The sequence below is a fragment of the Carcharhinus amblyrhynchos genome, chromosome 1 (assembly GCF_965287045.1).
Source record: "Carcharhinus amblyrhynchos chromosome 1, sCarAmb.v2.hapA, whole genome shotgun sequence".
In the NCBI taxonomy this organism is placed as follows: Eukaryota; Metazoa; Chordata; class Chondrichthyes; order Carcharhiniformes; family Carcharhinidae; genus Carcharhinus; species Carcharhinus amblyrhynchos.
Window position 1 is genome coordinate 53,084,538 of NC_137324.1, and position 23,305 is coordinate 53,107,842.

The 23,305-nt window shown below is 44.1% G+C and overlaps 1 protein-coding gene across 4 annotated transcripts in view; it reads right to left on the reverse strand.

Annotated features, from left to right (window-relative positions):
• rab27b (RAB27B, member RAS oncogene family) overlaps nt 1-23,305 on the reverse strand; it is a 152,231-nt gene that overhangs the window by 24,987 nt on the left and 103,939 nt on the right. For 2 of the 4 annotated variants that reach the window (XM_080197843.1, XM_080197853.1), the window contains exons 2-3: nt 16,357-16,528; nt 8,461-8,540 (exon numbers count right to left, since the gene is read on the reverse strand). In XM_080197843.1, coding sequence (XP_080053969.1) covers nt 8,461-8,540; nt 16,357-16,528 — 252 coding nt within the window. Of the gene's footprint in view, nt 1-8,460; nt 8,541-16,356; nt 16,529-18,972; nt 19,093-23,305 lie in introns of all 4 variants that reach the window. The other 2 variants (XM_080197869.1, XM_080197862.1) reach the window with 2 other exon arrangements.

The following is a 23,305-nucleotide window of genomic DNA, read 5'->3' on the forward strand; positions in this document are numbered from 1 at the left end:
TGCAGCTGCAAGGGCTAGGGGAGAGTGGAGGTGGGTGCCAGCTTTGACTGTGGGTGGGGGCTGGGGGAAGGGGCTGATAATTGGGGTTGGGGGAAAGGGCCATTGATTGCTTGGGAGTGGGAAGCGGCTGATGTGGAGGGTTGGGATCGGGTGAATGATCACGGAGGAAGGGACATAGGGGCCGATGATTGTCGGGGTCAGAGTTGCTCTGATGGGGAGGGAATGTGGGGATGTAGGCTGGGGAGGAAGGTGTACTGCTGTTCTGATTGAGGTGCCCCAATCTCAGTGCAGCTTAAAGTTTATTTATTATTAGTCACAAGTAAAGCTTACATTAACATTGCAATGAAGTTACTGTGAAATTCCCCTCGTCACCACATTCCGGTACCTGTGTGGGTCAAGGCACCTAACCAGCACATCTTTCAGACTGTAGGAGGAAAACTGAGCATCTGGACGAAATGTGCAAACTCCATACAGACAGTGGGTCAAGTGGGAATCAAACCCGGGTCCCTGGCGCTATGAGGCAGCAGTGCTAACCACTGTGCCACCCCAGCTGGTTCAGCTAGGTTCTGCCATCCTGTTCAAAGGGAACAAGTGGTTTCACTCCCGCTTTTGCATACCCTGCATTCAAGGCTATGGGATAGGGCCTGGGTGTGATTGTGGTCGGTGCAGACTCGATCGGCCAAATGGCCTCTTCTGCACTGTAGAATTCTGTGATTCTAAGTATCACTTGAGCAGGAACTCAGTGAGGCCAGTAGGGCAAGATAGGTGAATACCAATAGCCATCATGCCCAGCAGGAATCCTGATTTTTGGCCAATGTCCCATTCAGTGGGGCATTAGGTTTCCCGCTGATTGCCTAACGAGGTTGATGCATCTCCCCCTAACAGTTGTCCCCAGCGGGAAAACAGGGAGAAAATAAAAATTTTTATTCCATCACTACCTGGTGTTGTCAAACCATTCATTTAATAGGCATCCCAATGTGATAATGTTAGTTTTAAATCAGGCATGCAGCACAAATCCCATCATGATATCCCATAGGCTATGTTACCAGAAGTAAATATCAAGCACTGATTTTCTTTTAACTGCACACATTTTTTCTCAAATTTAAAGGCCAGCAGACTTAAATCCCTCGACAGCTTTACCAGTTCCAATGGGTCTTGGCTATTCTTAGATGGCTTTGACAAGTCCAAAGAGCTTTGAAAATGCCAATGAGCTTTGACAGTTCTTTGACAGCTACAACAAATCTTTGATAGCTTAGACAGTTCTTTGACAGCATGGCAGTTTGTGGGCAGCATGATAATTATTTCACAGCTTTGATCATTCCTTGACAGCTTGAAAGGTCTTTCATAGTGCAGACATGATGGACTGAATGACCTCATTTGGTGCTGTAACAGTTCTATGATTCTGTGACATCTTGAACAATTCCAACAAGCTTACGCACATTTAATGCATGATTGTGTCTACATTTAACTATCCCAAAGGGCACTTGACCTGAACCGAAAGGTACCCTACCTCTTCTTAAGGGTGCCTCGCTGCTTTACCTCTCACAAAGGGGGCATCTTCCCTCCCAAAAGTGAACCCCAGTTATCCAAACAAATGCACAAGCTTCAGCCCTGCTCTTACTTGTCTAATCTGCACATTCACCAAAATCACACAGGAGTGATTCAACATGGGCAGCTGCCTCCAGAAACCATGGATGTGCAATTTAGAATCTGCCCCCATTCCTCACCATCGCCCCCCTCACCCCCTGCCTATAATGTAGGTGGTGGAGTCTAGGTTTAGATTCTGGACCTCTTCGGGCCAGACGGAGAGCCTCTCCATCTGTGTTGAAAATTTAGGCAAATGTCTTTGCACTTAAAGCCCCATTTTCCTTCAGGGCTAACCACCTTCCAGTAGGAGGAGGATGTCAATGTTTGGGCAGAGACCTTGGGTGCAATTTTCCCGTACCACCCAACACAGGAATCGTGACAGGCGGGACACGGACCATGTAAAGGTCAGTTGACCTTGAGATAGGTCTTGGAGTGAGCATAGCAGAAAATCCCGCCCCTTGTCTCAGGCACAAATAAAAAGACATGAAAGAGAAAGAACAGAATTTTGCACATTGAAGTGAAATTTTAAATGATGAAACAGCTATACGACATTAATTTACCTTAAAGGCAAAATATTGCGGATGCTGGAATCTGAAACAAAAACAGAAAGTGCTGGAAAAACTCAGCAGGTCTGACAGCATCTGTGGAGAGAGAACGGGGCTAACCTTTTCAGTCAGGATGACTCTTCGTCAGAGCTGAAGACAAGGAAAATTGGACAAGATTTATACTGAGGGTGGGTTGGGGAGGGGGTTGGAGGGGCTGTAAGTAATCGGAATGGCATAGGCGAAAAGACAAAGGGAATGTAAATGGTGATAAATATCACCAAAATAAATTTTTTTTGTCAATCAAAAAGAAATTGCCTAAATATATGGAATTTAATGTTGGCAAGTGCGAGGTGGCCCACTTTGGTAGGCATAATGGTAGGAAGGACTATTACTTACGTGGTGAAAAACTGCAGCAGGCGACGGTGCAGAGGGACCTCGGGGTCCTTGTGCATGAGTCGCAAAAACCCAGCTTGCAGGTGCAGCAGGTGGTCAGGAAGGCGAATGGGATGCTGGCCTTCATAGCGAGGGGGATTGAATATAAAAGTAGGGAGGTCTTGCTGCGGCTGTATAGGGCATTGGTGAGGCTGCAGCTGGAGTACTGTGTGCAGTTTTGGTCGCCGCACTTACGCAAGGATATTTTGGCCTTGGAGGGAGTGCAGAGGAGGTTTACTAGGCTGATACCGGAGTTGAGGGGGTTGAGCTATGAGGAGAGGCTGAATAAACTAGGCTTGTACTCGTTAGAGTTTAGAAGGATGAGGGGAGATCTCATTGAGACATATAAGATGATGAATGGGATGGATAGGATAGAGGTGGAGAGACTCTTCCTGCTCAGAAATGACAGTAGGACTAGGGGGCACAGCCTCAAGATAAAGGGGGGGCGGTTTAGAATGGAGTTGAGGAGGAACTTCTTCACTCAGAGGGTGGTGAATCTCTGGAATTCTCTGCCTGTTGAGGTGGTGGAGGCTGCCTAGCTAAATATTTTTAAGACGCGGGTTGATGGGTTTTTGATGAGCGAGGGGATTAAGCGTTATGGGGAGAGGGCGGGAATGTGGAACTGAGCCACGACAGATCAGCCATGATCTTATTGAATGGCGGGGCAGGCTCGAAGGGCTGGATGGCCTACTCCTGCTCCTGTTTCTTATGTTCTTATGTTCTTATATATTTAGATCTTGTTTCGAATAAATGAATAATTTAAGACTGATGAATATTTTGAAAATGTTCTTGTGCTGAGGGCAAAGACTTCACATGGTAGCACTGAAAGCATTGGCTCAAGCATTCCTATTGAGCTGTATAGCACATTTCCATACAGATAATTTCAAAACACTCGGTAGAAGAGGGGATGGGAATGTGATGCTGAATGTTAATACATACTTACAAACCAATGAAACACATTTGAAAACTACCCATGCTCACTTAATGAATGCATAAACACGTACAAAAGCAAAATACAATGGATGCTAAAAACTTGAAATGGAAATACTAAATGCTAGAATTCGATGCAGTGTTTATGGAGAGAAACAGAGGTAAAGGGCAGGCTGAGGCCAAGTTTTCTGAGCTCGTTCACCCCACCACTACTGCAGGAAGGGTGAAGAATTTGCAGCCCAGCCAAATCTTCATTTGGGAGGGTTTAAACTAGTTTGGCAGAGAAGGCTGAGGACAACACAGAAGTTAAAGAGAGCACATTAAATAGTAAAGGCAGTGTCAGTAATCCTAGTACTAGACAGATCAGGCAGAAGGAAGGCAGAGAGCAAGGGACATTCAGATTAAACTGCATTTATTTCAATGCAAAAGGCCTGATGGGCAACGAAGATGAACTCAGGGCATAGATGGGTAGGTGGGACTTGGATATTGTAGTAATTACTGAACCATGGCTAAGAAAAGGATAGGACTGGCAGCTCAATGTTCCAGGGTACAGATGCTATAGGAAAGATAGAACAGGAGGAAGAGAGGAGGGGGAGTTGTATTTTTGATGAAGGAAAACATCATCATAGTACTAAGAGGGGATCTATCTGAGGGTTCACCCACTGAGTCTGTATGGGTAGAACTGAGAAATAAGGAGGGGGAAATCACTTTGATAGGGTTGTACTATAGGCCCCCAAATAGTCAGTGGGAAATTGAGTAAATATATAAGGAATTTACAGATAGCTCCAAGAAAAATAGGATGGTGATAGTATGGGATTTTAACTTTCCCAACATTGACTGGGACAGCCATAGTATTAAAGGGTTGGATGGAGAGAAATTTGTTGAGTGTATTCAGGAGGAAATTCTCATTCGGTATGTGGATGAGCGAGGGGGCAAAACTTGACTTCCTCTTGGGAAATAAGGGCAGGTGACAGAAGTGTTAGTGAGGGATCACTTTCGGACAAGTGACCATAATTCCACTAGTTTTAAGATTACTATGGAGAATGAAAGGTCTGGCCCAAAAGTTAAAATTGTAAATTGGAGCAAGGCCATTTTTGATAGTATCAGGCAGGAAGTTCCAACAGTTAATTGGGGGAATCTGTGGGAAGGCAAAAGGACGTCTGGTAAGTGGGAGGCTTTCAGGATTCAGAGTAAGCACTTCCTCTTAGAGTGAAGGGCAAGGTTGATAGAAATAGGGAACACTGGATGACTCGAAATATTGACATCCTGGTCAAGAAGAAGAAGGAGGAACATGACAGGTATAGGCAGCTGGGATCAAGTGGATCCCTTGAAGAGTATAGAGAGTTTAGGTGTTGAGTTAAGAGAGAAATCAGGAGGGCATAAAAGGGGACAAAAGATTGTTTTGGCAGAAAAGGCAACGGAGAATCCAAAGAGCTTCTACAATACATAAAGGGCAAAAGAGTAACAAGGGAGAGAGTAGGGTCTCTTAAGGATCAACAAGATCATCTATGTATGGATCCACAAGAGATGGGTGAGATCCTAAATGAATATTTCTCATCAGTATTCACTGTTGAGAAAAGCATGGATGTTATGGAACTTGGAGAAATAAACAGTGATGTCTTGAGGAGTGTACATATTACAGAGAAAAATGTGCTGTAAGTCTTAAAGTGCATCAAGGTAGATAAATCCCTGGAACCTGATGAAGCATATCCCAGGACATTGTGGGAGGCTAGGGAGAAAATTGCGGTCCCCCAGCAGAGATATTTGAATTATTGATAGCCATAGGTGAGGTGCCTGAAGATTGGAGGGCAGCAAATGTTGTGCCTTTGTTTAAGAAAGGCTGCAGGAGAAAAGCCTGGGAACTACAGGCCGGCGAGTCTCACATCAGTATTGGGTAAGTTGTCAGAAGGTATTTTGAGAGACAGGGTCTACATGCATTTAGAAACTGATTGGGGACAGTCAGCATGGCTTTCTGAGTGGAAAATCATATCTCACCAATTTGATTGAGTTTTTGAAGGGGTAACCAAGAGGATAGATGAGGGCAGTGCAGTTGATGTTGTCTACATGGACTTTAGCAAGGCCTTTGACAAGGTACCACATGGTAGGTTGTTGCATACGGTTAAATCTCACAGGATCCAGGGTGAGGTAGCAAAATGGATACAAAATTGGCTTGATGACAGAAGAGAGAGGACAGTTGTCGAGAGTTATTTTTCAAACTGGACCAATGGTGTGTCTCAGGGATCGGTGCTGGGTCCATCGTTATTTGTCGTTTATATTAATGATTTAGATGAGAATTTAGGAGCATGGTTAGTAAGTTTGCAGATTACATCAAGATTGGTGGCATAGTGGACGGTGAAGAAGATAATCTCGGATTGCAACAGGACCTTGATCAAATTGGGCCAGTGGGCTGATAAATGGCAGATGGAGTTTAATTTAGATAAATGCGAGGTGATGCATTTTGGTCAATCAAACCAGGGCAGGACTTTGTTCATGGTAGGGCATTGGGGAGAGTTATAAGACAAAGAGAGGTGTACAGGTTCATAGTTCCTTAAACTGGAAAAAGCGCAGAGAAGATTTACTAGGATGCTACTGGGACTTGATGGTTTGACTTATAAGGAGAGGCTGGATAGACTGGGACGTTTTTCTCTGGAGCATAGCAGGCTGAGGAGTGACCTTATAGAAATCTATAAAATAATGAGGGACATAGATCAGCTAGATTGTCAATCTCTCTTCCCTAAGGTAGGGGAGTCTAAAACTAGAGGGCATAGGTTTAAGATGAGAGACGAGAAATACAAAAGTGTCCAGAGGGGCAATTGTTTCACACAGAGGGTGGTGAGAGTCTGGAACAAGCTGCCAGAGGTTGTAATAGAGGCAGGTACAATTTTGTCTTTTAAAAAGCATTTAAATAGTTACATGGATAAGATGGGTATAGAGGGATATGGGCCAAATGTGAGCAATTGGGACTAGCTTAGGAGTTAAAAAAGGGGCGGCATGAACAAGTTGGGCTGAAGGGCCTTTTCCATGCTGTAAACCTCTATGACTCATTCACAGCAGCTGGACGAGGTCGGAGAATGTCAGCCTGAGTGCCATTTCAGGGAAGGAAACTGGAGCACGTCCGACACGAATCTGATCATGATCTTTCTGCCCTTAGACATTTTTTGGAAAAGGAGCAAGTATTACACTAGTTCTAACAGGGGTGGAATCTAAACATGTGGACAAGCCCAGCTCCACAGTGATCGGACACCATTTTTAAACAGTGTCCCGATCTCTAAATGAAATTGAAGACCCCCCTCCCTACCCCTTTCCACAGGCAACTGGCCTCCCCCCTGCCCCCCAGATTGTAGGCATGTTTCCCCCTTCACCCCAACATGAATTGCCAACCTGATCTCCCACCATCCGAAACACAGATCACCTGAATTGTGGCTCTCCCAATTGGTCCTCTTTCATGTCCCCCTTTCATGCTCTGCCCCTTCATGCTCCCGTCCCTCCCTCAGGTTCCACCCCAATCAGGTCCTATCTCCTGGGCACTAACCCATGGAACTGAGCCCGGGAGCTGGGAGAATCCCAAAGTGGCTTCTTTGCCAGTACCAACCATGCTAGTCCCCTCCCCTGCGATTCCCCGATCCAATGCTGACCCAACATGATCTGCGCGGAGCAACGTGGCCAGAAAACACTGCCCAACATTTCAGGTCAATGACCTTTCATCAGACCTGCTGAGTATTTCCAGACTAATAAAATGTCTTTGTAAGTTATGTATTGTTCCAGATCTAGATCTTGCAATCATATTAGAGTTTGCACGTTCTTCCCATGTCTGTGTGGGTTTCCTTCGGGTGCCCCGGTTTTCACCCACACTCCAAAGATGTGCAGGTTAGGTGGATAGGCCATGCTAAATTGCTCGTTAGCATCAGGGGGACGAGCAGGTCACTATCGGGGTTACAGGGCCTGGGAGGGACTATTGTCGGTGCAGGGTCAATGGCCTGCTTCTGCACTGTAAGGATTCTATGATTTCATAATTCTATTTTATGATTCATATAAAATCTGCCAACAATCACACTACCAGAAGGACATGGAAGCTTTGGAGAGAGTGCAAAGAAGGTTCACCAGGATGTTGCCTGGTCTCAAGGGAGGAGAAGTTGAATAAACTAGGATTGTTTTCATTGGAAAGACAGAGACTGAGGGGAGACCTGATAGAGGTCTAGAAAATTATGAGAGACATGGACAGGGTGGTTAGTCAGAGGCTTTTTCCCAAGGCGGAAGTGTCAATTACAAGGGGGCACAGGTTCAAGGTGAGAAGGGGAAACTTTAAGGCAGATGTGCAGGGGAAGTTTTTCACACAGGGAATGGTGGGTGTCTGGAATGCGGTGCCAGAGAAGGTGGTGGAAGCAGGCACATTAGCAATTTTTAAGAGGCATCTAGATGGGTACATGAATAGGGAGGAAATAGAGGGATATGGACTGAGTAAGGGCAGAAAGTTCTTTTTAGTTTAGTTCGGGCATCATGATCGGCGCAGACTTGGAGGGCCAAAGGGCCTGTTCCTGTGCTGTATTTTTCTTTGTTCTTTGTTCTGATACTAAATGTGGGAGTTTAATTCACTGTGGCCATACATTGCCCTGGGCAGATAGATAGAGAATTAAAATCAAGAATTTCATCGAAAGCCTGCTGGCAGTCAAAATTCCCCTCATAATTTCTCCTCTCTTTAAATAAAAAATTACTTTCAAAAAGCCAGTGCCTCTTTAAGTAGAATATAATGAGACCAGCAGGAGAAAATTAAGTAAACTATTCTGTAGCATACAAAGAAAATTGCATTAACTCACATTAACTGTTCATTAACAGTGCATATATAACATTATATTCATTAACAGTTCATATATAACATCATGCTCATTAATAGTACATATTTAACATTATGCTCATTAATAGTTCATATATAACAATATGCTCATTGATAGTACATAAATAACATTACCTTTCCTGGCCAGCTGTGTCCCATAGTTGGAGATGAATTTTAAAAGGGTTTTTACCATTTGCGCCTGCGGCATGATGCACCTAAAACATGAATAAAATCACATTAACAAATTTGCCTGTCAAAGGCTGCTCGTTGCTGGAAAGTAAGTATTAAAGCCTTTGGGCTTTATTAATAACTTAATTAAATCCATTAATTACACACAGTAGATCTCGGATTTTGCTGTAACAAGGCAGTGGCACCATGGGCAGGTATCTTCTGGCTGTTTGCTCCAACAGGATAACCAGGGTCATCAACACCATGGATCCAGAGAAATCTTTTGTGCCACTGCAGACCCTGTAACGCACCAACACAGCCCACATCTTTGAGAATGACCCTACCTCTGCACCAGGCTGGCCAACTTGGCTCATTTTTATCCTACCCGATCAGCAAGTTGTTCAGGGTGTCCCGTGGGCACATGCAGCATACAGCCTAATAAAATGTGGCTGCAATGATGGGATTCATGACAGAGTCATAACACCCTCCATCAGATTACAGCAACAAATCAGAATCAGCCCATTAGTTTCTAATCCATAAGCCATTTTATTTAGAGATTTGGAGGACCTCTACCTCTCTTTCAGATATTATAAATTATGTATTGTTCCAGATCTAGACCTTGTAATTATATTAAAGTTTGCACATTCTCCCCATGTTTGTGTGGGTTTCCTTTGGATGCTCGGTTTCTGCCACACTCCAAAGGTGTGTAGGTTAGGTGGATAGGCCATGCTAAATTGCTGTTTAGTGTCAGAGGAATTAGCAGAATCACTATAGGGGTTACAGGACCTGGGTGGGATATTATCGATGGAAACTTAACAGCCTACCTCTGCGCTGTCGGGTTTCTATGATTTCATAATTCTATTCTATGATTCATATGAAATCTGACAGGCTATAAATCAGGAATTAAATCAGAAAATTATAAATTTCTCTATGTTTTTTAATGGCTCAACACCATCCAGGAGAAAGCAGATTGGCACCCCATCCACCAACTTAAACATTCATTCAACACATAGTGTGTACCATTACAAGATATACTACAGCAACTCACTTAAGACCCTTCAACAGCATCTTTCAAACCCTCAACATCCCCGACCTCGAAGGACAATGGCAGCAGCAGCATGGGGAACTCCACCACCTGCAAGTTCTCTCCCAGCTACAATAGTGACTTGGAACAATATGCCGTTCCTTAACTGGCACTTGGTTAAAATCATAGAACCTCTACCAAACATCACATGGACTGCAGCGATTCAAGAAGGCAACTCACCATCATCTTCTCAAGAGCAATTAGAGATGGGCAATACATTATGGCATAGCCAGCAACACCAACAGCCCATGAATTAATAAGACAAAGAATTTCAAGAAAGCAGATTTATCATTGGGAAAATCATGGCAACCTTGAACTAAGGCTAGAATTCTCCCTGCCTACAGCAGGCTGGAAAGCTGATGGTGGCAGACAATCCAATAGGGATTTCCCATTCCCATTGCCCCTCACCCCGCCAATGACTTAACAGGATTCTGACCATGAAAATTCGGGAGCCCCATTACCATACATTTACATATCACTAGCGGACTTCCCTGCTGCATTGTCTTCCCACATTAGAATTCTCCCCCCTAGGGTTTACGATGGCGTTTGACCTACAGGGACCTGCTGAATGGTCCCCACCAGAGATGCACAGGTAGGTAAAGTCCTGAGTTGCGGGGGGGGGGGAGAGAGAGACTCAATTCTGGGAATTCCCTGGCAATGGGCAATGCTAGGGACGATGCTTTGGCACAGCCAGGGGTCACTGTCAAGTGGGCACTGTTGGAGGAGGGGAGAATCCGCTTAGGAGCTTTATGGGGAGTGGGGGTTCCCATGTCCATGTAGGAGGGTTTCCTATGTCTGTATGCATGGGGAAGGGGGAGCGGGGGAAGGAGTACCTTGGGGTGGGGTTTTGTGTCTGTTGGAAGGTGCATAGGTCGTAGGGGAGACCCGTGTCCATGGATGGGGGAGATCCTGATGTGGGTATGCCGGCGTTGGACTGGCGTAAACACAGTAAAAAGTCTGACAACACCAGGTTTTAGTCCAACCTATTTATTTGATAATATACTCACAAGCTTTCAAGGGACACCCTCTTCGTCAGGTGAATGGAGAGTTCTGGCCTCAGACAGAGCATATAAAGCACAGACAGTTTAGAGATTACTGATTAGAATGCGAATCTTTACACCTAACCTGCTGTTCAAGACCTGAAGTGGCTGATAATGTGAGTGGAAGGAGCACTGATCACAGTTTAAAGAGATGTGTATTGTCTCCAGACAGTACAGTAAGTGAGGTTTTGCAAACCCAGGCAAGTCACGGGGGTTACAGATAGTGCGACATGAACCCAAGATCCCTGTTGAGACCGTCCTTATGTGTGCGGAACTTGGCTATCAGTCTCTGTTCAGCGACTCTGCGCTGTCGTGTGTCATGAAGGCCGCCTTGGAGAATGCTTACCCGAAGGTCAGAGGCTGAATGCCCGTGACCACTGAAGTGCTCGCCAACAGGAAGGGAACAGTCTTGCCTGGTGACTGTCGAGCGATGTTCATTCATCCGTTGTCGTAGCGTCTGCATGGTCTCCCCAATGTACCATGCTTCGGGACATCCTTTCTTGCAACGTATCAGGTAGACAATGTTGGCTGAGTTGCAAGAGTATTTACCATGTACCTGGTGGACGGTATTCTCACGTGTGATGATGGTATCCATGTCAATGATCCAGCATGTCTTGCAGAGGTTGCTGTGGCAGGGTTGTGTGGTATTGTGGTCACTGTTCTCCTGAAGGCTGGGTAGTTTGCTGCGAACAATGGTCTGTTTGAGGTTGTGTGGTTGTCTGAAAGCAAGAAGTGGGGGTGTGGGGATAGCCCTGGCGAGATGTTCGTCTTCATCAATGATATGTTGAAGACTCCGGAGATACACATCTCTTTAAACTGTGATCAGTGCTCCTTCCACTCACATTATCAGCCACTTCAGGTCTTGAACAGCAGGTTAGGTGTAAAGATTCGCATTCTAATCAGTAATCTCTAAACTGTCTGTGCTTTATATGCTCTGTCTGAGGCCAGAACTCTCCATTCACCTGACGAAGAGGGTGTCCCTCGAAAGCTTGTGAGTATATTATCAAATAAATAGGTTGGACTAAAACCTGGTGTTGTCAGACTTTTTACTGGGGGAGATCCCCCATACATGGAGGGTATTCCCTAGGGTGGGGGCAGAGGTGTGGTATCCTTCGGAGAGGTCCTTCGGCGGGACGGAATCCTGCGTCCATGGGTGGGGATGGGGAATCCTGCATCCGTGGAGAGGGGATTGCTGAGGGATCTATTTCAAATTTAAATTTTTAATAAATCAAGGGCATCATCCTCATCAGGGCCGATCTCTTCAAAGCTGAGATTGGTGGCGGGTCAGGCTCTGATATTTTTTGATGAAGTATCAAAACTATGGCTGGAAAAACAGGCAGTGGAGCTGAAGTGCTGCACACACCTTTACTCACCTGAAAAGATGCAGTGTCAAAAAGTAATAAAATTCTGCCCCATATCTCCAGTATTATAAGACAAGAGAAGCAATACTTTCATTACAAAATATTCTTCTCTCCCCCTGCCCATCCTCCCCTCCGATCCCCCCACAACCACTCCCCTGCTTTTATTTGATGTTAAATGTTTAAAATGTAATATTTTATCAGGGTTATTCTCAGGTTTCTTTATGATATCATGGAGACCTGTTGTTGTTGTCCATCCACTGGTGAATTGGTGAACTGTCACATGCAAAATATTATACATCGACACTCTGCACTGACAGGAATGCTGATGAGGTGTCACACAGAAAGTCAATGGCAGTTGGAGGTCTGCCAATTTAGAAATTCTAATATTCACTAGATCCAGTTCCAGTTGCTGCTGCACGAGATTCCCCAGGGAGTTGCTTCGTTGCAATCCCAGAACTCATCTCAGTTTATCAACTCTCCAGCAGAAAAGAAACTCAAGGCTGGAAAATCTTCAAAAATGTCCAAAATAAAACCATCTCCAACCAGGTGTTGGATGTTTGTGTTTAAACTCTGAATTTTATATTATTTGAACAGAGAGAAGAGGCACTTTCTCCAGGAAATACTGCCCAACCAGAAGGGAAATAAAGCAGTGAAATGGGGCAGTAAGAATACTGCTGTGAGTTGGTCTTGTACGCTTTATAAAGGACCACCAGTAAATCAGGGAAATAAGAATGCTGGTCCAACCTGCATATTATTTCTGGGCAAGACACCTTTCCTCAATTTCCTTTGTGAAAATCAATGCTTTAAGAAAATTCAGTGCTGAGTTAGACCTGGTGTACTAAGGCACCATCTGCACCATTGGGAGGTTTGTCATGGGCAGTATCAAAAGGCTACTCATCGCCCACAGCGGCACAGTGGTGCAGTGGTTAGCACTGCTGCCTCACAGCATCAGGGACCCAGGCTCAGTTCCCAGCTTGGGTCACTGTCTGTGCGGAGCCTGCATTGTCTCCTCACATTAGGATTCTCAGGATAAAAAGAAATTGGATAACTGCTTGAAAAGGAAATGAAGTTAGTCCTTGGGAAAAGAGCAGAGTTGTGATATTGATGAGATAGCCTGGTCAAACTGTCAGTACAGACACATTGGGCTTCATGGTCTCTTTCTGTGCTGTATGAGTCTAGGCGTTTAAGTAGTGTGAGATTTCAGTTCAGTAGCTCACAATCTCCTCTAAATAAATCATAGAATTGTTAGAGGGCAGAAGGCCACTCAGCCCATCATGCCTACACTAGCTCAATAAACAAGAAATTCACTTAGTACCATTATTCCCCTTTCACACAGTACCCGTGCACATTCTTCTTTTTAGATAATAGTCTAATTCCCTTTCGAATGCCTTCAGTGAACCTGCGTCCACTTCACTATCAGAGAGTGCATTCTGGACCTCAACCCTCACTGTGTGAAAAAGAATTTCCTCATCTCACTTTTGCTTCTTCCATTGATTATTTTAAATCTGTGCCCTCTCATGCTTAATCCTTTTATGAATGGGAACAATTTCTCCTGATGTACTCTCTTCTAGTTCCTCTTGATTTTGAAAACTTCTGTCAGATCTCCCCTTGGTTTTCTTCTCCGACCTATCGTCATAGCTAAAATCCTTCATCTCTGGAATTATTCTCCTGAATCTTTTCTGTACCCTCTCTAATTCCTTCACAACATTTCTAAAGTGTGACGCCCGCAACTGGATGCAACACCCCAGATGAAGCCAAACTAGTGACTTATAAAAGCTCAACATAACCTCCTTGCTTTTGTACTCAATGCCATTGTTAATAAAGCATGGAATATTGTGTACTTTATTAATTACGCTCTCAACTTATCCTGTCACCTTCATTGATTTATGCACAAAAGCACCCTGGTGCCGCTGCTCCTACGCCCAATTTAGGGTTATTTTTATGTTGTCTCTCCATGTTCTTCCTACCAAAGTGAATCACTTCTCACTTCATAGAATCAGAATCACACAGCACAGGAGAGGCCCTTTGGCCCATCGAGTTTGCATCAACACATTAGAAACATCTTTTTAAAAGAAGTTTATTTATTGGTCACAAGTAAGGCTTACATTAACATTGCAATGAAGTTATTGTGAAACTCCCCTTTTCGCCACATTCCAGTCCCTGTTCGGGTCAATGCATCTAACCGGCATGTTTTTCAGACTGTGGGAGGAAACTAGTGCACCTGGAGGAAACCCACGCAGACACGGGGAGAACATGCAAACTCCACACAGACAGTGACTGAAGCTGGGAATTGAACCTGGGTCCCTACCGCTGTGAGGCGGCAGTGCTAACCACTGTGTCACCATGCCACCCCAAAAATGTCCTGGGCTTGTCAGGGATTTGAACGAGGGACCTCCCGAATTCTGATGCGACTTCCTAAGCAAGAATCATATCCCATCTAATCCCCTCTGCCACTTGGTCCATTGTCTGAATGCTACGGCGTGCCAAGTGCTCATCCAGATGCATTTTAAAGGTTGTGATATGACCCACTTCTAAAACCTTCCCTGGCAGCGCATTCCAGACCGTCACTACCTTCTGGGTTAAAAAATATCTCCTCACACACCCCCTAAACCTCCTGCCCCTCACCATGAACATATGTCCCCTGGTGACTGACCCTTCAATGAAGGGGAACAGCTGCTCCTTATCTACTTTGTCCATGTCACTCATAATCTTCCCATTGAACATCATTTTGTCACTTGTCTGCCCATTCCACCAACTTGTCTATGTCCTTTGAAGTTCTACATTCACAGATCTCCATTCTTCTAAGTTATAGAGTCATAGAGGTTTACAGCACGGAAACAGGCTTTTTGGCCCAACTTGTCCATACCACCCAGCTTTTAACCATTAATTAGTTACCATTAAGATTCACTCGATACCAGGTGCCTATGCATGTCATTTGTCTCCTTCATCCACTTGATCAGGGGCTCAATATCCTGAGTCATCCAGGGTTCCCTACTTTTACTGGCCTGGCCCATCACCCTAAAAGGAATGCCTTTGTCCTCAACCTTAGTGATGGGGGTAGTATAAGCCTCTTAGTATGAGGCCCTTCATTTTAGTTTTACTATAATAAATAGACTAAGTTAAGGTAAAGTGCCTTGTATATATAGTGAGAATTCACAATGCGCCTGGAACAAAATATACAAGGTATTATGAACTGCCAAGTTATTAAAAACTGTATAACCACAAATTAACTAAGTATTATAAGCTTAAACTGTATTTTCAAGATATGTGTATTGTGAGCCTTGGCCAACTTTGTTCTAAATCTAGCATGATGGGAAACAGTGGTAGACAGGCCAAATTCTTATAATATAATGGAGCACAGAAAGGCAGCTTCTGTTATCTGTTTTTGGAGATGCGAAAGGCAAGTTTAATAAGCCTGCTATTTAAGGGAGTAAATTTGTTCATGGGTAGTGAGGCTGGAGCAGTCTCTCAAGCTGATAAAGGAGGCCCTGGTTCCAGTGAAAAAGTGACTTCTTTCACCAATTAAAAATCACAGATGTTAACTATGATCTTGGTTACTGGGTTAGGTTTCTGAGATAAAGGGGAAGGAACCTACATGGGCAATAAGCTAATAATCTCAGATGGAATGTTATTGGCTAAGGTAATAATGAACGTTGTGACTGGGCCCTACAGTCTGATTGATAAGACTGGGTGGAATATTGAAATGTTCAGAATAATATAATAATTTTACCTTGCAATATCAGCTCAAAAAGGGCAGTCAACCCTCATTGACTGTGTCTCTCTCCTAGTGCATGCATTAGCAAATAAATTTCTTTTCATTCTTTAACTATATACTGTATTTCGCAGTCTATGTATTGGCTGAATGAGGTTCAATAAATACTTTGGAATGTGGGAGGAAACCGGAGCACCCAGAGGATACCCACAGACAATGAGGACGTGCAAGCCTCATCAATTGACCTGGGGCCATAATTGAACCTGGGTCCCTGGTGCTGTGAGGCAGCAGTGCTGAGGTTACAAGGATTGAGCCTGCGTAAGATGTTCTGTTGGAGAGTCAGTGAAGACTCGATGGACCAAATGGCCTCCTGTGCACTGTAGGATCTATGGTTCCATGATTTATAATTCACCTCACTACAAAAAAATCCACTAATCCAGAATGGACATTGCAGGCAGAAGAAACCAATGGTATCTGAAGATGACTACCCACTGCTTGAATACCCAGACTTTTCCCCACACCACATTCAAATAATTGACAAGTAAAAATGAAATATTTTAAGGCTGGTTTAAATTATTTTGTAGTATTTTCTTTCTATAATCCCTGTTTGGAAATCATTAATGATGTTAGACTACAGCTAGAATGGTTCAAACTATCAGCACTCACCAGTCTTTTTTCTCGAAAGTCAATTCCCACTGTGGTGACAAACTTGGGGTTGAATTTATTCTCTGTGTACCTGTACAGAAACGTGGTCTTTCCAACTCCTGAGTCTCCGAGAGCCAGGAGCTTGATCAGATAATCATAGTCCCCATCAGTCATAGTGCTATCCACACTGGTGCTGTAAAAAAGTCAGAAAGAGCAATCTATGAGAACCAAAATCCCACAGTGAAAGGGACCACCTTCACTCTTTATGTCCTATCTGTACAGCTGTTGATAAAAAAAACTCAAGTTTCAAATGGCCCCAAAGCTGCAGAATCACAAAATGTTCCTCACCTGAGCAGTGAGTTTTAATCAAAGAATGTATTTGCATACGTGCATATTGCACAGTAGGTATCAATCAAAAGTGCCTTAGCATTCTTAATCCTTTTAATCATTTAAATTAGGAGTGCACTTTAAGCACAAGGCTGTAATTTTAACTATTGTGTAACATATTTCAAATATTAGGGCTGAAGCACTTCCTCTACTTTTTCCGGGGCGGCACGGTGCACAGTGGTTATTAGCACTGCTGCCTCACAGCGACAAGTACCCAGGTTCAACTCCTGGTTTGGGTCACTGTCTGTGTGGAGTTTGATCATTCTCTCTGTGTCTCCATGGGTTTCCTCCGGGTACTCTGGTTTTCTCCCACAGTCCAAAGATATGCTAATTAGATACATTGGCCATGCTAAATTCTTCCTCAGTGTACCCAAACAGGCACCAGAGAGTGGTGACTGGGAGATTTTTACAGTAACTTCATTATGGTGTGAATGTAAGCCTATTTGTGCCTAATAAATAAACTTCAACTTTCCATGATGAATTCTCACCTTCACATTCAAAGAATTATGGAGTCATAGAGTCGTAGAGGTTTACAGCATGGAAACAGGCCCTTCGGCCCAACTTGTCCATGCTGCTCTTTTTTTAATGATTAAATTAGTCCCAATTGCCCACATTTGGCCCATATACCTCTATACCAATCCGACCCATGTAACTACCTAATTGCTTTTAAAAAGACAAAATTGTATCAGCCTCTACTACTACCACTGGCAGCTCATTCCAGACACACACCATCCTGCGTGAACAAATTGCCCCTTTAGACTCTTTTGTTGTCTCTCTCCTCTCACCTTAAACTTATGCCCGCTAGTTTTAGGCTCTCCTACCATTGGGAAAAGACGTTGACTATCTACCATATTTACGCTCTCTATTTTATAGACCTCTATAAGATCACCCCTCAGCCTCCTACACTCCAGGAAAGAAGTCCCAGTCTATCCAGCCTCTCCTTATAACGGTACAGTGGCACATAGTTAGCCCTGCTGTCTCACAGCGCCAGGTACCTGGTTCGGTTCCCTGTCACTGTCTGTGTGGAGTCTGCACGTCTCTCCATGTCTGTGTGGATTTCCTTCGAGTGCTCCGGTTTCCTCCCACAGTCCAAAAGTCATGTTGGTTAAATGCACTGATCATGTTAAATTCTCCCTCAGTGTACCTGAACATGTGCTGGAGTGTGGCGACTAGGGGATTTTCACAGTGACTTCATTGCAGTGTTAATGCAAGCCTACTTGTGATACTAATAAATAAACTAAACTAATTCAAACCATGAAGTCCCGGTAGCATTGTAGTAAATCTTTTCTGCACTCTTCTATTTGAATAATATCCTTTCTATAATAGGGTGACCAGAACTATACACAGTATTCCAAGCGCGGCCTTACCAATGCCTTCTACAACCGCAATAACATGTACCAACTTTTGAATTCAGTGTTCTGAACAATGAAACCAAGCAGGCTGATTGCCTTCTTCACCACCCTAAACACCTGTGACTCCATATTCACGGAGCTATGAACCTATACCTCTAGATCTCTTTGTTCTATATAACTCTTCCCAGTGCCCTACCATTAACTGAGTAAGTCCTGTTCTGGTTTGATCTACCAAAATACATCACCTTGAATTTAACTAAATTAAACTTCAATTGCCATTCATCAGCCCACTGGCCCAATTGATCAAGATCTTGTTGCAATTCTAGATAACCTTCTTAACTGTCCATTATGCCTTCTATGATTCTAAACATTAATTGATGTTCCATTGTCCAAAGAGGTACTGCTGTTGAACTAAAAAATCTGAGTTCCTTTGCAGGCAGATTGTGCAACAAACAGTGAAAAGGCACATTTCATTTCATAAATTCCAATAAAATACACCGATCTTAATTTATTCTTAAAACAATAAAGATCACACATGCAGCAGTGAAGGTGATAAGATGATACCATACATGGGATGGTGAGTTCCTTTGCAAGAAGAGGGTTTGCAATCTTACCCCAATGGTAGAAACATACAATGGCAATGGCACCCTTTGTAATTATACTCAAAGTATGAATGAAAAAGCTGGAATCACCACAGAAGCAGGTAGTTTGGCCAAACAGGTTCAAGCTGTGCTAATACTCCACATAAGCCTTCTCAAATGCCACTTCATTTAGCCACAGCAACATATTTTACAATCCTTTTCTCCCTTGCTTTAACAAGCCTCAGAGTCCAACTTCTCTCTGCATAATAATATTTCTCCTGAATGTTCTAATGAATTCATTTCTGGTGTATTCATACCCCTAATTCTGTTCTTGCCTGCATGTGGAAATCTGTTTACTCCATCAAAAACTCTTTATCTTGAAGACCTCTGTCAGTCACCCCTTTGTCATAAAGGTAAAATACTGCAGGCGCTGGAATCTGAAACAAAAACAGAAAATGATGGAAAACCTCAGCTGTCTGTGGAGAGAATAGAGCTAACATTTCGACTCACTTTGACAAGACAAACTTGAAACTTGATTTTATTCTGTCTCCACCGATGCTGTCACCCCTTTGTCATCTTCTCTTTTCTTGAGCAAACAGTCTGTTTAATCTTTCCTGATAGGTTTAACCCCTCAGTTCTGGTATCATTCCAGCTAATCTTCATCGTCTCCAATGCCTCCATACCCTTCTTAGACAGTAATAGCATTAGTGCTGGTTTCCGTGTTTCCAATGTTCTATTCAAAGATTCATCAGCAACATTTAACATTTACTTCATTTAAGTGCCAGGTGGTTACAATCTTGAATAAGAGATGATCCAACCATCTGTGCCTGATGTTTAGCAGCCTGCCCATCATTAACCCCTTCTTATGAATATCCTCAGGGTCAATGCTAGGCCACAAATGAATTGGTACCAGTTATATCAACACTGCAGCTTTAGAAGCAAATAGGGAGCTGCATATTATGTGGCAGGTATCTCACTCCCTGACATCGCAAAGCCTCTCCTCTGTCTACAAAGATCAGGTCAGGAATGTGATGGAATACTATCTACTTCCCTGAATAGATGCAGCCATGACAACACCAAAAAAAACACACTATCCAAGGCAGAGCAGCTTGCCTGATTAGAATTGGACTCTGCATCCCCTATTTCCACTGTCACATCACTGTGATTTCTGTATGTATAATTCGGAGCATACATTGCACTATGTTGCCAAGGTTACTTCAAAACATCTTCCCCCTCTGCAACCTCTACCACTTAAAAAGGCAAAAACAACAATGTTGTGGGAACAACAGCACTTCCAAGTGTCCCTCCACACACCCTGCCTATTTGGATATATATTGGTCCGAATTCTCCCATCCCATCAGCCACTGGTTTTCTAGTGGGTGAGGGATGGACCATACCCATTGTAATTGAGTGGGAATGTCCAGTTTTCAGGTGAGCACAGCCAGAGAATCCTTATCTTACCTTCCACATGAATGGGACAATATCCTGGAATTTCCCACCAAATCCAATCACAGGAGCACCACTGTCATCAGACCCACTACAACCTTTACAGGGGCAATTACTGCTGGGCAATAAGTGTGTCCTTGTGAGCATTGCCCACATCTCAAGATCAATTCAGAGAAAAGGCATTTGGAGAATTGAACGCAGTGGTGCAGACTTGGTTGGATGTCAGTAACATACGTACAGAAGCTGTCCTGTGGTTGAGGGAATAGTGCAGGGGATGTGAAAAGAAACCACTACAGTAGAAATGCTTACGACTTTCAGACAGATGGGAGTGAAACTATGTGGCAATGAAGCTGAACAAAGGAAGGGAAATGGAGGAAAACCATCCATATAGTGGGAGACGTTGGCATAGTGGTAATGTCACTAGACTGGTAATCCATGAACCCAGGCGAATGCCCAGGATTCAAATCCCACCATGGCAGCTGGTGGAATTTAAATTTAATTATTAAAGTCTGGAATACAAAGCAAGTCTCAGCAATGGTTACTAATAAACTATCACTGTTTGTCATAAAAACCCATCTGATTCACTAATGTCTTTAAGGGAAGGAAATTTGCCATCCTTACCTAGTCTGGCCTACATGTGACTCCACACCCCATAGAGTTGCTTTCCATGGGTTGACTTTTGAGAAAGCTGCTCTGACATCTGCCATGGTGACCTCAGATACAGGTTCATCCAGGGCTTTAAGGGTGGAGGGCATGCTCTTACTGACCTCGTGCTCAAAATAGGCATTAAATGCATTGAGATCACCAGGGAAGGGTGTGTTGGAGCTGGCAATTTTATATGCCTTCATCTTGTAACTTGCTATGTCTTGCAGACCTTGCCATAGTCAGCGGTGGCCGGTGTGGCTAGCCTGGGACTCTAGCTTGGTCCGGTACTGTCTTTCGACATCTTTGATGGATCTCCGTAGGTCATATCTGGCTTTCTTGTGCAAATCAGGGTCAACTGACTTGAATGTCTCAGACCTAGACTTCAACAAGCAGTGGATATTCCTTTTCATCCATGGTTTCCGGTTGGGAAACACACTACAGTGCTAGATCCCTTGATCTAGAGCAAATCATTAACATTGTAAAACAGTAATGTGGTTTAAAAATTAACCACAGGCAATTGGTGAATAATTCCTGTCACTGGAAATCCATGAAAAGGAATGTGGTGGCATGCCAACATTTATCATTGTTGCTAAGGTGTGTGGAAAATTAATCCTTGAAAAAGTGGTGTGCTGAATATGTTAAGTGAGTAATCTGTCATCAGAAAATGCATTTTAACCAAGGAAAATTTTAATATCAAAAGGCCTATCAACCTAATCCTTGCACGATGGCACAGTGGTTAGCACTGCTGCCTCACAGTGCCAGGAACCTGGGTTCGACTCATAAGAACATAAGAACATAAGAAATAGGAGCAGGAGTAGGCCATCTAGCCCTTCGAGCCTGCCCCGCCATTCAATAAGATCATGGCTGATCTGTCGCGGCTCAGTTCCACTTTCCCGCCCTCTCCCCATAACCCTTAATCCCCTCTCTTATCAAAAACCCATCAACCCGCGTCTCAAAAATATTTAGCGAGGCAGCCTCCACCACTTCAACGGGCAGAGAATTCCAGAGATTCACCACCCTTTGAGTGAAGAAGTTCCTCCTCAACTCCGTTCTAAACTGCCTCCCCTTTATCTTGAGGCTGTGCCCCCTAGTCCTACTGTCTTTTTTGAGCGGGAAGAGTCTCTCCACCTCAATCCTATCCATCCCATTCATCATCTTATACGTCTCAATGAGATCTCCCCTCATTCTTCTAAACTCTAACGAGTACAAGCCCAGTTTATTCAGCCTCTCCTCATAGCTCAACCCCCTCAACTCCGGTATCAGCCTAGTAAACCTCCTCTGCACTCCCTCCAAGGCCAAAATATCTTTGTGCAGGTGCGGCGCCCAAAACTGCACACAGTACTCCAGCTGCGGCCTCACCAATGCCCTATACAGCTGCAGCAAGACCTCCCTACTTTTATATTCAATCCCCCTCGCGATGAAGGCCAGCATCCCATTCGCCTTCCTGACCACCTGCTGCACCTGCAAGCTGGGTTTTTGCGACTCATGCACAAGGACCCCGAGGTCCCTCTGCACCGTCGCCTGCTGCAGTTTTTCGCCACGTAAGTAATAGTCCTTCCTACCACTCTTCCTACCAAAGTGGACCACCTCACACTTGCCAACATTAAATTCCATTTGCCATTTCCTGGCCCATTCGCCCAGCCTATCTAGATCCTTCTGCAGACTCTCCACACCCTCCGCACAATTTGCCGTTCCCCCAATCTTGGTGTCATCAGCAAATTTCGACACCATACACTCGGTTCCCTCCTCCAGATCATCTATATAAATGGTAAAAAGCTGAGGCCCCAGCACCGACCCCTGGGGCACTCCACTAGTCACCATCCGCCAATCCGAATAGCACCCGCTGACCCCCACTCTCTGCCTCCTATTTGACAACCAATCCTCTATCCACGCTAACACCCTACCCCCAACTCCATGTCCCTCGACCTTCTGCAATAACCTCTTGTGAGGTACTTTGTCAAACGCCTTCTGAAAATCTAGAAAGACCACATCCACCGGCTCTCCTCTATCCACCGCCCTAGACACATCCTCATAGAACTCCAGTAAATTTGTCAGACACGACTTCCCTTTAATGAAGCTTGGATCACTGTCTGTGCAGAGTCTGCTCGTTCTCGTGTCTGTGTGGGTTTCTCTGGGTGCTCTGGTTTCCTCCCACAGTCCGAAAGATGTGCTGGTTAGGTGCATCAGCCATGCTAAATTCTCCCTCAGTGTACCGAGCAAGTGATTAGGAGATTTTCACAGTAACTTCACTGCAGTGTTAATGTAAACCTACTTGTGACAATAAATAAATAAATAAACTTCATTCAAAGATGATCTTACTTTTTTGATTGTATTGCATGTTGGAAGGGTTTGGGTTGTGACATGAGGGATGGAAGACCCGAATGTGTGTGTTTTCTAGGAAGACACCTTAAATTTTTGTTGGTAGATGTCCCATCAGAGTCTGGCTGTCTGTTCATGCCGACAGCCTGTCACACAAGGCCACAGCTGAGCTGATACTTCTACTGGAGGTTGGAGGGGGCTGAAGGATGATCAAGGAGGTCTGATGCACTTAATGAGGAG